The sequence below is a fragment of the Lepisma saccharinum genome, chromosome 6 (assembly GCF_977018435.1).
Source record: "Lepisma saccharinum chromosome 6, izLepSacc3.1, whole genome shotgun sequence".
Classification (NCBI taxonomy): domain Eukaryota; kingdom Metazoa; phylum Arthropoda; class Insecta; order Zygentoma; family Lepismatidae; genus Lepisma; species Lepisma saccharinum.
This window is the reverse complement of record NC_139234.1, coordinates 63,449,665-63,465,018: the sequence shown is the minus strand read 5'-3', so window position 1 is coordinate 63,465,018 and position 15,354 is coordinate 63,449,665. Positions and strand designations below refer to the sequence as shown.

Below are 15,354 nucleotides of genomic sequence, written 5' to 3'. Positions count from 1 at the left end.
TTGCCTTTTGAACTTGTCTTCTCGTAATTTATGACGAGAACAAAACATCGATACATCCGCACATGTTAACAGCAGAAACAGTTCAGTAGAACTAGAAATAAAATACGTGAAATAAGCAAATAAAAGAAAATCCATATCATCTGCATATCTAATGTGAAGGTTCTAACAACAGTTATGTCAGCTTGTGGTCGATCATCGAGCGAATCACACCCGTGCTTAGAATCGATGAAAACTTTAAACAAAGCAATGAAGGGACAAATGTAAGGAAAGAAGGGTGGTGTTGCTTGAAACCGTAATCGACTAGAAGGGGAGGGGGGTGGAGTCTAATGTAAATACACACACACACATATGAAAATAACGGATTTCAAACTGGAATTCTAGCCGCTCTTCCCATCCCATATTATACCCGCACAGTTGTGCGTATTTGTGTGAGGCGTCCATTACCACTTTTTTAACGGTGTTATTTGTCAGACAATGCTAGAATTTTACATAGGCTTATGGAAGTATTATTTTTGTAAAGTTCTCTAGAACATATTACTTAACTGTGTAAATTTCGTGAATGTAGAGGTCAAAGTAGTGTTCTGGCCAGTGATACGTCGGAAGTTTTCATTCTCCATGAGAAATATGTGGGAATTTGTAACTTTTGTTGTTACTTTTATAGCCTTTATCTAGCTATATAACGGGTACATAGAACACTTGCCTCGGATCTGCCACACGAGGAGATATACATACCCTAAGAGTTCATCAAAAGCTCTGCTCAGTACTCCAGCGTTTTTCTACAGAACTAAAAGAAATGTGTAAGTTATGCAAACCTATACCTCATGCCGTAGTATTGTACGTTGCCGTTCGTGCTTGATCTTGTACAGTTGTAAATTATGTGGTATGTAGTTTGATGGTGTTCTAATGTGTTTTCTGCTTCTCTTTCCAGAACTCCATCCGGCACAATCTGTCCTTACACAACCGATTCATGCGGGTGCAGAACGAGGGGACGGGCAAGTCCTCCTGGTGGATGATCAACCCGGACGCCAAGCCCGGGAAATCCGCCAGGCGGCGAGCCACCTCCATGGAAACCTCCAAGTTCGAGAAGAGACGGGGCCGCGTCAAGAAGAAGGTGGAGGCCCTGCGGAACGGGCTGGACGCCACCCCCAGCCCCAGCTCCTCCGTCTCCGAGGGTCTGGACATGTTCCCAGACTCCCCCCTCCACCCGGGCTTTCAGCTGAGTCCCGACTTCAGGCCCCGGGCGTCGTCCAACGCGTCGTCGTGCGGCCGCCTGTCGCCGATCCCCGCCGTGGAGTCGGACAACCACGTGACCCCCGTGTCCCCCTGGAACCACCACGGCGGCGGGGGAGGGGACTACCCGGGGCCCAACCTGTTCCACGCGCCCCCCGGCGGCGGGGGCGGCATGGACCGCTACGGGGCCGAGCAGCTGGCGGGGAACCTGGCCGAGGGGATGAAGATAGGGGAGGCGGGTTTCCTGACGGCCGACTGCCGACCGCCGCCGCACCACCAGCTCGCCGGGATGGCCAACAACGGGTACAGCCTGGGAGGCGCCTACCCGCCCGGCTACGAAGAGTTCCACGCGCGGTTCGCCGACAGCGGGAAACTGACGGGGAGCCTGGCCAGGTCCCCTCAACGCATGCTAGTCCCTCAAGCCGCCCACGAAATCCCTACCTCATACAACCTGGCGAGCATGGCGCAGGTCTGTCACATCCACAGGCAGCAACCGTGCACGTGCCACATAGAGAGCTTGCAGCAGCAACAGTGTAGGAGAGACGTAAGTACATTTCTATGGATATCAATACCTAATTACAGCTTGGCCAAGATAAGAATGGCGCTGTAGTCGCGGTTGTCTCACTTATTGCACTATTGCACTTCATGTTCTGACGTCATCGCGGTGTGCCTTCGTGGTTAGGTTAGGCCTGTTAAGATTACTTCTCTTGGCTTAAGTACATTGCAATATTTCAGAGATTGACCAAAAAGTTATTGTTTTTGCTAGTTCTAGGTTCCCGGGGTCATTCTTAGTTTGATCAAGCTGATTTTTTGTTCTTAGGACTTATGCAACCCGAATAACAGCAGAGAGCATAACGTTGCAGGTTACTCCGCGTTAAACCTGGGTCTTGTTTTCCTAAAGTAGCATGAAATTACTTTTATTTCTTACCGATGTTGACAGGTGCTTTACTCTGTTATTTACGGCAACCCAGATCAGTACCATCATGACGTCATTGCTCTTTCTTTTAGGTCACAATGGTATATTTTTAATATTATTATTTTGAGTCGCTTTTGGCCAATCTTGACAATAAGAGTGAATGATGACCAGATTATACGTTTATATGAAGGAACCTTGAACCTTTGGTGACGAGATATTCAGTCTAAAGCACTAAAGGTAGTAAGTAGTATGGCCGTCATAATGGTACTTATCTGTCATACCAAATTTGTTGATTAATAATAATAAAACTAGTTAAGTCTCGGAATAGATGCAGGCGGAGCATTTAAACTGTAGGTACAGTACTGGTAAGGTTATTTTTGCATTAAGTGAACTTAAAACAAACGTTGACAAACTGGAGTGCCTCCTCTTTGGTATAGGTAGTTTTCTTTCATTGAACGTCGTTCCACTCCTGAGTGTTGATCATTCTCCAATATTTAAAACATCATGGAATCTCAAATTTACTTGTCAGTAATGAGTATACTCAGTACCTATTAGTTGAACACTTTCACTTACTTTTTAATTATTAGTTGAACACTTTCACTTACTTTTTAATTATTAGTTGAACACTTTCACTTGCTTTTTAATTATTAGTTGAACACTTTCACTTACTTTTTAGTTATTAGTTGAACACTTTCACTTACTTTTTAATTATTAGTTGAACTCTTTCACTTGCTTTTTAATTATTAGTTGAACACTTTCACTTGCTTTTTAATTATTAATAGTGTTACAAGTAGCACTTGTGGGGATTGACAGGTCATATCTGCAAAGAGGATGTCACTGTAGGTTACAAAGTAAGCGTTTTTCTCAACTTTGTGTTAAGTTTTGAAGTTTAGGGAAAGACAGACGATCATGAAATGCACCAAAATTTCTCCTACGCTTCATTCATTCATAAGCAAATGATGCCAGCTAAACATAAATTTGAATGCCAAAATTCTGTTTATTTTCTCCCAAGGGGACCTTTCCTGCTCTTTCTTTTCCCGAAAACCCATTGTTGCGGCATTAAAAAGAAGGACACTCTTTGTTGCTCATTCCAACTTGTCTTGAAACATTTTGCCTCCGTCAGCACGCTTCACTCGCCGCGCAAATTTTGAGTTTTTCCTCTTGTTCCCGGAAAACTTGCCACCTTTTGTTTCTGCGTCTTCGCGCTGACATCTATCGGCAGAAAGACGCAGCACGGAACAAGTAACCTGGCGTTGCGGAAGTAATTCCCTCTAAACAAATGAGGATCCGAAAGAGGGGGGGGGAGGTGGAATCTTTTCTTCCCTCAAGAGTGCGCTGTTGTCACTGTGAGTAATCGGCGCTGAGCACAAAGTCGAGATAGATTCTGATTGTCATCTGTTAGAAGAGGGCGTTGACGTCATAGTATCATCAATGTTGTTCGTTAAAGAAGTTGCCTGCCAGTGCGCTTGTGGTTTCTCCCCGTCTCTCTCGATGCAGACATTTTCGCATGATATAAATCATTGTTTGGATGTAACTAGTAACGCAGTTATAATTAGCAATTACTTTCTTCTACATTGCTTTTCTAACCATCAGCGTCTACTAGTTCACTATTTCATTTCTTGGTGCACTGTAAGCGTTCACTTTAGTTTTTATTGCTTTGATGCTTTTATTTTTCTTGTTTATAATATGTGAGGACTGTTCGAGAAGTAACGGCACAATGCGACTCGTACATTTTCCCTCCATAGCCTACGAACTACCTGAACACATTGTGCAGTTATTTCCGACCAGTCGTAGCCATCAGTCATTTAAATTGTCAGCTTAACGATGCATTGTTTGCCTTTGCAGGACATGTCTCCGGCCCAGAGCGTCCACTCCCTGTCGCCGTCTCAAGGAATGGAGACGCTTAGTCACAACGGCGGTTCGTACCCGCAGGAACCGTCGCCCCACCAACAGGGCCCAGCGGAGCAGAGCCTGCAGCTGGGCCCCTACCGGAACGCCTCCCAGGTATACTGTGCCTTGCCGTCGTCCACGGGTAACCCTGCCCAGCAGCACCATCAGGGGGAAATCCGCCCAGGCCTCGCCCAGAAGGACACCGAAACTCCCACCCCGTCTCAGATGATGGGCCAACTCATGGGCGCCCTCAACAACAGCAGCATCCTCGACGAGCTGAACCTGAACATCGAAACGCTGCCCGGAGGCTTTGAGTGCAACATCGACGAGGTGATCAAGCACGAGCTCAGCGTGGACGGCAGCCTCGACTTCAACTTCTCGCAACACAACCACCACAGCCACGCCCACCACAATCACCACCTACACCACCACCACCACCACCAGCACACGGGGCAGCCTGGGCAGGTGGAGCAGCATCCGGTCGCTGTGACGCAGCAGAATGTGCCATACACGTCAACCGTACCTACAGGGCCGTCATGGGTCCACTAGTCGTCTCTTCGTTTACCCGTCCACAGAGGTAAGTCGACCGATCTTCTCTTTGTTTTATGACTGCTTTTCAATCAGTTTTAAAACGACAGTTGTCAATAGTGTATCACTTTTCATGAAGCCCGTTATTACTGGAGAAAATATTTTAATTTATTACTTTTAGGTTCAACTACTTTTTGTGCATCAAAATCTAGTCGGAAACACCACAATTGGTTCAAGTTTCAAAATAATTGGAGGAAAAGTATCACGTAAATTCAATTTACAGGATATGAAATTGCAACAGACTGTGTAGCAAGGAAATCGAAAGCTACAAGCAACTAAAAGAGTTGAAGAGCTTTAGTAAATTATAAGTTGAGCAAATATAAAGCCACACAGTACAACTGGTAATCATGGATAAGTAAAACAAAATATTATACTATGTGGGCACACAAAAGTTCTTTAACGTCCCTGCAAGTTCTTCGTGAGACTCCTCGAGCAACGTCAGACAGGGCAAACGTGTGTGGCGCGCGGTGTGTCTCTGCTTGCACCTGCACGTCTCACAGAATGTAATTCCAGAATGTGTCGATGGTTTCAACAGGGTGGAAATGTCACTCGATCGTTCAGCACTGGACGCCCAACGCCACAAGAGATTGTTATTTGTTCCTATCTGCCAGACGACACAAGCAAAGTACAACCGATGTCCTTGCTAGTGACAGAGAGCAGCCACAGAAACTAGTGTTTTCAGGTTCACTCAGTACACAGATAATTGCATCAAGTGACCCTATATTCTTGGAGGCTCACAGAAATGCCCATTCAGCATAGTGCAGAGAACGTCATGATTGGACCCGAGAACAGCGGAACTGTGCACTTTTCACGGACAAATGTAAGTTTTAGTCTTCAAGAGTAATTCATGGTGTTTTCATCTGGACAGAACGTGGGAGTTCGTACAGTGCAGCTCATATCATTGAACGAGAGCAGTGTGGAGGTGGTGTACGAAAATAGCTTCAAGTTGGGCTCACGTACACGCATCCATATGTATGACCGTGACTCTGTCACAACCCAAGTGTACAGATATGTCATTCCCCCTCAACAGTATGTTGCCTTTTTAAGGGTGCACCAGGTACAAATTTCATTTACTTTATGGATGACGAAACTCGCCCGCATAGAACTGCATTGGCAGACGACTACCGGGAAACAGAGAATATCAACCGCTTCGATTCTCATGCCAGTTTCCTTTATTTAACCTCTATCCAGAATGCACATGACGTACTCTGACGACGTGTTGTGGGGCATCATAAACCGCTCAGAACCATCGGAGAGCTTAGGGAAGCTTTGGTGCAAAAGTGGGAGGCCATACCTTAATGACAAATCGTTCTCAGCACAAATGGCTAAGGTTCTGCAATTTTTTGCTGGTATGATACATGGCATTTTTGTAATTTTGTCATGTGAAAGTCATTCACATATTCTGTTCATCTGGAGTTGTTGTCACTCATTTAGGTGGAAGAGTATGAAACTCCATCATCCTTATTTTTTGCTCAAGAATTTATGTATATTGGCTCATAGTGCAGCACAGGGAAAAACTTTTACATTTTAATTTTAGAATTTCATCAGGTATAAAGATAGATAATGATTATAAATTGCAGTTGTGCGCGCCATAAATATATTTGAGCTGAATCATTAAAAATTACAGTATTACATTTATACGATGGGATAGCCGTCGATACTTTAAAAACGGTATTGATCATTTTTACTGTAGTTAGATGGCGGAAGACCATCATTTTTCCAGTCAGCTTTGCACAGTGCAGTCACCCAGTGCTGTGAACTTGCCTTCGGCTCGGTCTCGAGTTCCGTTCCTCTCCCTGGCGCGCAAGCTGCCATGCATTACCGCAGCATTTGTAAAGAGTGGACGGTTGGTCAAAACTCGTTAATAATTCAGCGGTGAAGAAATCCGGTGAAAGACGTCAATTGGAGGCATGAAAGGAAATTAATGAATCCTTAGAGGATGAATAGGCGCGGCTGAAAAAGAGATGCTGCGTGGAAATTGGCGTGTAAAGGGAGAATCGGCACCGAGAAAGAAGGGGCCATTCAGGTGGTAAAGAGATGAAAACTTAACAGATTGAGCAAATGAAAGGCCTTGCTCGAGGCTGACGGTTGGTCCGCCAGGAATTCACGAGTCGATCGGGAAGTGAATAGGCCGCTGACTTGCATTGAGCGCGTGGAAGTCAAGTGTCTGGCTATTGTGCATCTCACAAACGGATGGACGAAGCTCTACATGGTATGTTCTTTCATTTGCCTTTGTGTTAACTTATTATTAATATGATTATGACTGACACTTGGCTGTTACGTGAGATTTAATTTTATACCTTTTGGGGATTGTTGCGCTTCGGAGACTCGTGGTTTACCTCAGCTACGTAGGTTCTACAAACTTAGACCATCAGATTAATTAACTGTAATTATTCTTCACAAACACATTTCATTTACTAGAAGCACTGAACCATTGTGGCAAGTCCCACTTCTGCATAGGACCACTTTTGCTCGCTCGCTCACTCGTACTCGTAGTCTTCCACCCTCGAGCGTCTACATTTGAATATAATTTCCATTTCCATGTGACAATAACCGTAGATACATAATGTAAAATATCCGCCTTGGTAATTTCAGCCCACAATCATGTATTCCGTTTTCATTTATCGCTGTGTATTGGATGACTATGTTCACTTAAGCTTCAATTTCACTGCGTCTTTCAATTCACGAGCAGTATTTGTGGGCCCGCTACCACAGACAAATTACGGTTATACATGTACTAGTGGGATTCGAGTGCGTACCGCTCGTTTTGACTGTTTGAGCGTTATTCGCTCGAGCGATGGAGCTCTCAATACCGCGCGCCACCTAGCGTCGTCCGTGCGAACTATTTGGCGCTCGAGCGAAATCCTCTTCCTCCAGCACTCAAGTTCGTATGATAGAGGCAGTATGTGGAAAGAAAGCAGGAGTAGAAAATTATATATGGCCTGCTTATTTGTAACGTTGTCTTGTAGGGTAAATCCATCCAATCAAAAGTGAATTATTAGAGACAGCATGAAATATTCTAGAAATGTGTCTCAAGGCCAGTATTTGCTTCCTCGAAGAGCTGGTAGCCTTCTGGGATTCGAACCCTATAATGTGAAGTCCTGCTTCCTGCGGTTTGCTTCATAGACGCTGTTTCGTGTGGGCTGTAGCGGTTCGCCTGCCAGCTTGTGCTTCTCTTGTGCTTGCCTCGCTTTTGTCTCCCACAGTCGCGTCCATTCATGTCCATTATGCGGAGGATCCGGGCGGCGAAGGGGGTGGAGGTTCGTATCCATCCGGCGGAAGGAGAAAAGGCGATTTGGCCGCGGGATTTAAGCAGCCAGGCACAATCGCTGTCCGTACCTGCGACAAGGAGAAAGCATCATTCAAAATGATTAATTCTACCCCAACCCCTTTTCGTCCCCCATCGTTTGGATTCACATCGCGCACCCGGAGGATGCTATCCCAACACTTGTTCCTCGAGCTGCAGACAAATGAGAGCGCTTTTTTTTTTTGTTTCTCTTCGGCTCATTTGTTAGAAAGTTTCCTGCCGTGGGATCCGAAGGCTTCGTCTGGGGATGGATAGTGGTGGTGTTCGCGGGGGAAAAGTTAAGACAGGGAGAAGTCTTCGGACTAGTTAGCTTGTTAGCGGAGCGTTCTTTTTCCTTCGTCCTTTGTGGCGTCTTTCAGCGACTTTTATGTGCAGGTGTCCGGAATCCCCTTCTTCCGTTTCATATTCTATAGAGCATGCCATCTATACGAGAAACACTTCCATCAAAACACACAGACGCAGCACAAAAACTCTAGTCTACTTCTCTATTTTTGTCTAATCAAGCGATACAAGTTTCGATTCGTTCTCGAAACTGCACGTAAGTCTTCTGTGATGTCTTCGGTTCGTTGGAGCTAACACTTATATTAATTTTTAATATTGATTGCATAAATAGCTTTTTAACATCATTCGTAGTTCCAGAAACTTAAAACAATCTGAAGTTCAAATTATGAAACACCGGGAGAATATGAAAATACCCCGCGATATCCCCCCTCGAATTCGGTGGTGTTGAAAACATACACAATACAAAACGGACGTGTTTAAGTAATTTTTGTGCAAATTAGTAAAAGTACAAACCATAGGTGTGTTTCACCTACGTCACACACTGTTGCAGTGTGGCTTCGAGCAGCCATGATTGTGTGATTCAAGCGGGTGGGCGGGAGATACTAACACAAACATTCGTGATTATCACGCACCAGCAGTTGGTGCAGATGTAACGAACGACACGTGGTGATATTTCCTTGCAAACAATAAATAAAATTGTCCTCAAATATGGCGACTGTGCGCATCCTGACGTCACTGAAACCCGCATATATCAAGCATTTGGCAGAAATTAAAAGTACAAATAAAACAATTAACATTTCTGAAAGGGGGAAGGAGGAGGAAAACAATGAACTGACAAGATGAATTATTCCGAAGTACGTAACAATGAAACTGTGTATCATACATACTCAGTTATGTTTCAGTGGAGTCGCATACGCCGTTCTGCCCGGCTCAAATGGCTAAGGGAGCACACCCACAATTTTAGTTGTTTTTTTTTTTAAAAAAAAATATTATTATTATTATTAAGATGTAACAACTGATTAATTCAGAAAGTCACTTGTAATTTTACTAAGTCGTGAATTAAACTCCGTGACACATCTCTTGGAGGCCAAAGGCCTGCCACATCGAGCCTTATCTACTCTATTGCTAGGCTTTCGATTTGTGCTACCATTACTTTTCGGTAGCTTCCCAGCCCTTAGAACCCCCGCTACAAAGGCAAAGCGTCATCCGTTCGGCTACATGGAATCTTAATTTTCAAAATAATTATGTTAGTGTTAACTTTCTTTACATTCAAAAATGTTCTTTTAGATATCATTAAGTAGGAGATTCGATATCGAACCTGTATCCTTTCGTGTAAATGATACTACGCTACTCATTACGCTTGTCACATTGAATGTTTTCTTCGAATCAATGCAAGGATTACGCAAATTTTCCACTTGTAAAAGACAACAAAGAGAGAAGCGCGCCTTTTTTTGCGCTGAAAAGGACGTGGAATTGAGAGAGACGGGGAAAAAAGAAACTCGAGCAGATTGGCAACACTGGCTTGTAGGTGGCGCTCAAGCAAATCATTTGACACGTGGTCTCTCCTAAGTGACGCCAGGGGGCTGTTTTTCTCTCCGCTACATTGTCTGCAGCGTCACAAGTTAATCGATGATTAACATCGAGTTAGGCTACCCGCACTTCCATTTTTTCCTCGCTCGTGGAAAAAAAGGGAAGGATGGGGGAATCAAGACATGCTTCGGAATTATGAACAAAGTCCCGAGGAGAGTACCCCATCCCACAGGACTTCGTGTTCGGGAAATGTTAATGAATAGAAGGCGGCCTGTTTCGTACCAGGAGGAACGCGTTTCTCGATGTAAGCTCCCGTTCTCCATAAGTATTTGTCTAAGCCAGTGCTTGTTCCCCGATACTTAACCAATCCAGTTCTCTGATTTAACCCTCTCGTTGCCAAGCTTTTCGACACCTTTATTTTACCAATTTTACCCCAATACAATTTTGCGATTTAGTGTAATATTTGTTTTTAGATTATTTTCAACGAATAGCTTCATTTAGTATTGAAATACAGTTTTTCAAATTATTAAAAGTATTTAAACTTAACATAAACACCTTATGGTGACACTAGTGCAGCGTTGCCATGTATGCGCGCTCTAATTCAACTCAACAATAGTAACCTGAAACAATAGAGAACAGTATATGTTATTTGAGCTAAACAATGGATGTATGGTAACACTCAACAATGGAAAAATTAAAAACGAAAATGAATGAGAGACCTTCACCTTCATTTTTGACAAATAAGAAGATAAGACATTTCATACCAAGAGGGGTAGTCTCAACCCCACCAATATATCCCGTCAATAATAACTATAAAAACAAAAAAATTGGGTCAGTCACGAGTGTAAATACAATTTCAATCATTTTAGGACAAAACCATAAAACCACAAGTATGTAGCTCTTCAGATAAAATTATTATAGGGAAAAATCAACATGAGGTAGTCAGAATACCCCGCTTGGTAATGCGAAGGTTAACTGCCATGTCCCCGAACGGACGTGTTCTTCCTTATGTACTCACTCGCGCTAGTCGAAATTTAATATAAATCCTATGTTGTTTATTTTACTTCGCTTTTCTGCCACTTTTGGCTAATCGCGAAGATGAGAATGGCTGATGATATGAAATTGATGAAGAGAGAGACAAAAAGGATGCCCAGGCCATCAAACCCGAGACTCGTCCGTCCATCTGTGCCAGTCTCTTGGTTCGTACTTGGCTTGTATTCATCAGTCCTTTCAGATACATTAATTTTTATATTTGCATCTCCAGTAGTTTCGGACGGGCCAGCCTTGAAAAATATGGCGTGTATGTGTGGCTCCCACCCTTCTTTATTCGTAGGCGCCACCGAAGATCACTCAGCGCACCCTTTTGACCTTCTGGACGTCAGATAATAACCATTGGCAACCTATGATTCTTGTATACAGTGTCCTGAAGAATACAGGAAGCAAGAGAAATGCCGCCTTCGTGCATTCTGATCATCCGCTATTTGCGGAGGCTGCTCCTCCCACGCTTGTCCGTAATTTGATTCATCATTGTTTTATACCGTGGCCTCTTTCCCCTGTCAGTTCTGTTTGTCTTCTGCCTATTAAGCATTACGTCAGAGAATACGTCATTCCAATTTTTCGAAGGAGGGTAGGTGAATATTAATAGTTTATTTACTTCTTGAAGGAAGCTGAGAGTTTTCCTCTTTTCTTTTCCTAAGCTGAATTAATCTTTACAGAAGTGAAAGTACATTCCCTCTGCAAGGTATATTTCTCATGAATATCTTGTCGTTTATTTGTTATTAATGTCGGCGTTTTAATTTGTTCCCTTGCATCATTGTTTCCAGTTTCCATTAATTTTTCAAATAAAGTTTACAGTTCTTGCCGTCGTTTCGCTACTTCGTTTCATTTAAGTTTTAGTACTCTTCAAGCATTTTGCCGTTTCTTTTTCTTCCCTTCTCTCCTCTCTCTTCCCATCCCCTTTTCTTCCTTCACTCTCTCTTGGCCTCAATTCTCCTCTAACCTTTCTTATTCTTTACTTGTCTCTGCTCCTTTTTCAGTCGGTTTGATTTACTGCTATACTCTTCCCCCTGCTTCTTTCGTCTCCTCCTTCGATCACTTCTACCATTTTATCTTTCTTTTCCTTTCAATTATCTCCTCTACTTTCCCTTTCCTTCTCTCTTCACCTCTCCCTTTCCATTCCTTTCTCTCTGCCCTCCTTTCCCCTTGTTTCTCTCTCCCTTTCCCTTGCTTTCTCTTTTTCCGTTTAGTTTATTTTTCTTTCTTCCTTCTCTCATTCTCCCTTCCTTTCTCTCCCTTTCCCTTCTCTTCTCTCTCCCTTTCCCTTGCTTTGTCCCTTCTTTCCTTTTCCCTTGGTTTCTCTCTTATCTCCTTTCCCGTTGCTTCCTCTCTCCCTTTCCTTCTCTCTTCTCTCCATTTCCTTCTCTCTTCTCCTCTGCCTTCCTCTATTCTCATCTCCTTTTTCTATCACTTCTGTGCTCTCTCTATTGCCCATTCCGTTCCTTTTTGTTGCACAGATACGTATATATTCTTTCGTTCTTTTCCATAGCTTCTGGTTTTACTTTCTCTCTGTTCTTCCCTGTCGTTTTCTGTCCATAATCACCGTTATATCTCGATTTGTATATATCCATCACGTGTTCTACTTATTTTCCTTTTCTTGCCCCTCTCAGTTTTCCTTCTACTCTACACTCTTCCATGAAACTTACTGAGATAACTTTGCCAAGGTGTTTTTTTAACAATATCAAGAACCAGGCACGCCCACCATCGACTCTTCTTTCGGTATCACTTTGCTGCAACGGAAGGGGAGGCGATGCATCAGCACAGAATCCATTCTCAACACCTTTCGCAACCGCCAATTTTTGGTCCTCTTATCTTTAATTACACATGACGTCAAATTGTGTCATGCGACCTTCTGTACGTGACTGGTGATTTTGGCGATGCGGAAGAGGAGGTCGTCTTCAATGACGAGATAGCTCTTCACTCAGCGATGCGCATGAGACCATACTTTCCGGTTGCCGAAGTACAAGGTTGCTGGTGGCAGGGTCTTTGGTGCGAATTAATGGATCTCGTTACATTCTGGCGCGAGTAGCCAAAGCAGTGACCTTCTGAAGCTCTGTCGCATGCTACTACGTGCGACGCGCTTGTCGAAGCACGCAGAAACAGGATGAGATTCATACTATTCACCATCCCAGTGCGAACACTTCGCTTTTATCCGCGAGTGGTAGCGCCTGGTACACAGAAACAAGTCAGATTAAGCTTGGAAGGTCGTCGTTTGGAAATTTCTTCCCTCCAACATGGGTACTACCGTACGTTTCTACTCAGGTATTGCAATCTTGGTGATGGGGTAGTGAGTGTCGGATACAGCATTTATATTAACTTGCCAACAGGATATTGGGATTATCTCTTGCTTTCGAAAGATTGGTTGATTTAGTTTATTTTTACTTGTTTTTTTTTGCCACTTTCGGCTAATCGCGCCGATGAGAATGAAATTGATGAAGGAACACCCAGGCCTGGATTCGAACCTCTGACCCCTGGTGATATAGTGCACTGTGCTAACCACCCTGCCACGAAGGTCGGCGCTTTCAAAAGTGTTCACACGTAATACAGTGGTTGGCGATGTAGTGGACTCTGGTATCGAAAGCCGGAAAACGTCGGCAATGGGACATCTTATTTTAAACGATTCGTTTTTTTCAATGATGCTATCCTTATCACTACGGTTTAAAAACTTTTCAAATTTTCCATGATGTAGAGATTAGACTTTAAAGAAAGCAATATCTCGTGCAAAGTAAAGACTTCCCCTGCACATAGCAATGTGCCATGAAGGCACATAGAGGGTGTATGCGGAGATAGGGCTCCACACATTCACGATGTCGCTTATTGTAGCAGTGGTGTAATCTGGACAATGCTCCGGCCGCCTTTACCCTCATGGATGCCCCCAAGCATCGATTAGAGGCTGGGTGAAGCTCAGAGCCGCTCTATGCAGGAACTTGGTCTGAAAAGTCCTCCCCTTCCCATGTCACCTCGGGAATCGAACCCCGGTCTACCGCTTAATACCCTATCGCCAGGTCCGCCGCGGCTCTGTGAAGGAATATTTTGACTTCATATATTGAAAACTTGCAGCCAGCAACGAAGGTTTCCTTTTGGCTTTCGAATCGAAACTATTTGGAGAAGGGGGTTGCTCGGGTGAAACGCAGGTATCCTGTTCTAAAAGGCCGAATTGAGATTTCCTTTCCAGTTTAGTTCAGCATCAATCTTTGGAAGGTTTCGCCTTATTCTGTTTTAATTCCTGTGTTTTCCCTTCTTTCTGAGGGGAGGAGAGTGACGTATACTATAAGAGCTTCCATCTTCTTTCGAAGAAGATAGCGATTCGTGGATCAATCATAATCTCTTCTCGCTCCTCTTGGTGCTTCGCCTTCGCTATCATTCCGATTGTTTCTTGTTTACCCACCGTTTCCTGCGACGATCGGCCAGCTCAGTTGGAAGACCAGGCGGTAGGTGAAATATTAAATTTAATTCCTGTTTGGAGGGAAGATATGCACGGTTATGGATAAAGCCGAATGATGTTCATGGCCGACCTTTTTTTGGTTCGAATCAAAATGTTTGTGCATCTCTGTACTCTTCCGCTCCTCTCTGACCTACTGGGACCATGTCTCCAGTACAGCATGTATGGTACGTGCAGAGTGGTTAGCACAACGCGCTACGACGCCCGAGTTTGAATGCCGGCTCTGGCGTGGTTTGCGAGTGTCTCTTCATCAATTTTATCATACCCTCCCTCATCCTCATCGTCACGATTAGCCAAAAGTGGCAAAAAATCGAAATAAACTAAATCAATTTATCAATGAATATATTGTACAACATACCTTCACGATTTGTCACGCATGATTGTTATTGGCACTATGCAGTAATTTCATCGAAAAATACAGGCTCGGCCAAAACTCGAACCAGAGTTTCTGGCATACCGTGCCTCCATTCAATGTGTGAATTGCGTGCGCGCGCGCGCACACACACACACTACGTCATGACTAGGGCTCGGAAGTTGAAGACCTATAAATTGCCAAAAGAAGACCTATAAAAAGACCTAAAAATATATAAAAAAGGAACTAAAAACGGAAAAAAGGACGTATAAATGTGATCCGAATTAATTAATAACTTCAGTTTAAATTACATATTTAATGAATAACAAAATACAAAATTCTGGTGGTAGGGAACACACAGTGCGAAAAAACTATATGAATGAAATGCATCGTTTCAGGGATGGTTCAAATATATATATATATATATATATATATATATTTACTACAGAAAGGATGTTTAAGAGGTGGTGATGATTCGAATTGAAAATGGGTAGTTAAAACGTAGTCGAAAGAAGGTGAAGTTGCAAGAAAAGCCGTTAAGATCTAAAAAAAGGACCAATAAGCCAAAAAACGTCGAAAAAGGCAGAAAAGGACAAATAAAACTCATATTTTTCTGCCTACAATGACCCAAAATGAACACTCATCTTCGGACACTAGGAAAAAAAGGATTTTTCCTCAACTTCCGAGACCTAGTCATAACTATATTTCATCAACCATAGTCCCTTTATTCCTCGTTTAACCAAGCCTGCTGCGGATGTCCT

At 43.5% G+C, this 15,354-nt stretch overlaps 1 protein-coding gene across 1 annotated transcript in view; it reads left to right on the top strand.

The window, feature by feature from the left end:
- foxo (forkhead box, sub-group O) overlaps nucleotides 1-15,354 on the top strand; it is a 508,267-nt gene that overhangs the window by 412,670 nt on the left and 80,243 nt on the right. Inside the window, exons 2-3 of the mRNA XM_083124034.1 lie at nucleotides 929-1,774; nucleotides 3,992-4,613. Coding sequence (XP_082980160.1) covers nucleotides 929-1,774; nucleotides 3,992-4,585 — 1,440 coding nt within the window. The 3' untranslated portion in view covers nucleotides 4,586-4,613. The remainder of the gene's footprint in view (nucleotides 1-928; nucleotides 1,775-3,991; nucleotides 4,614-15,354) is intronic.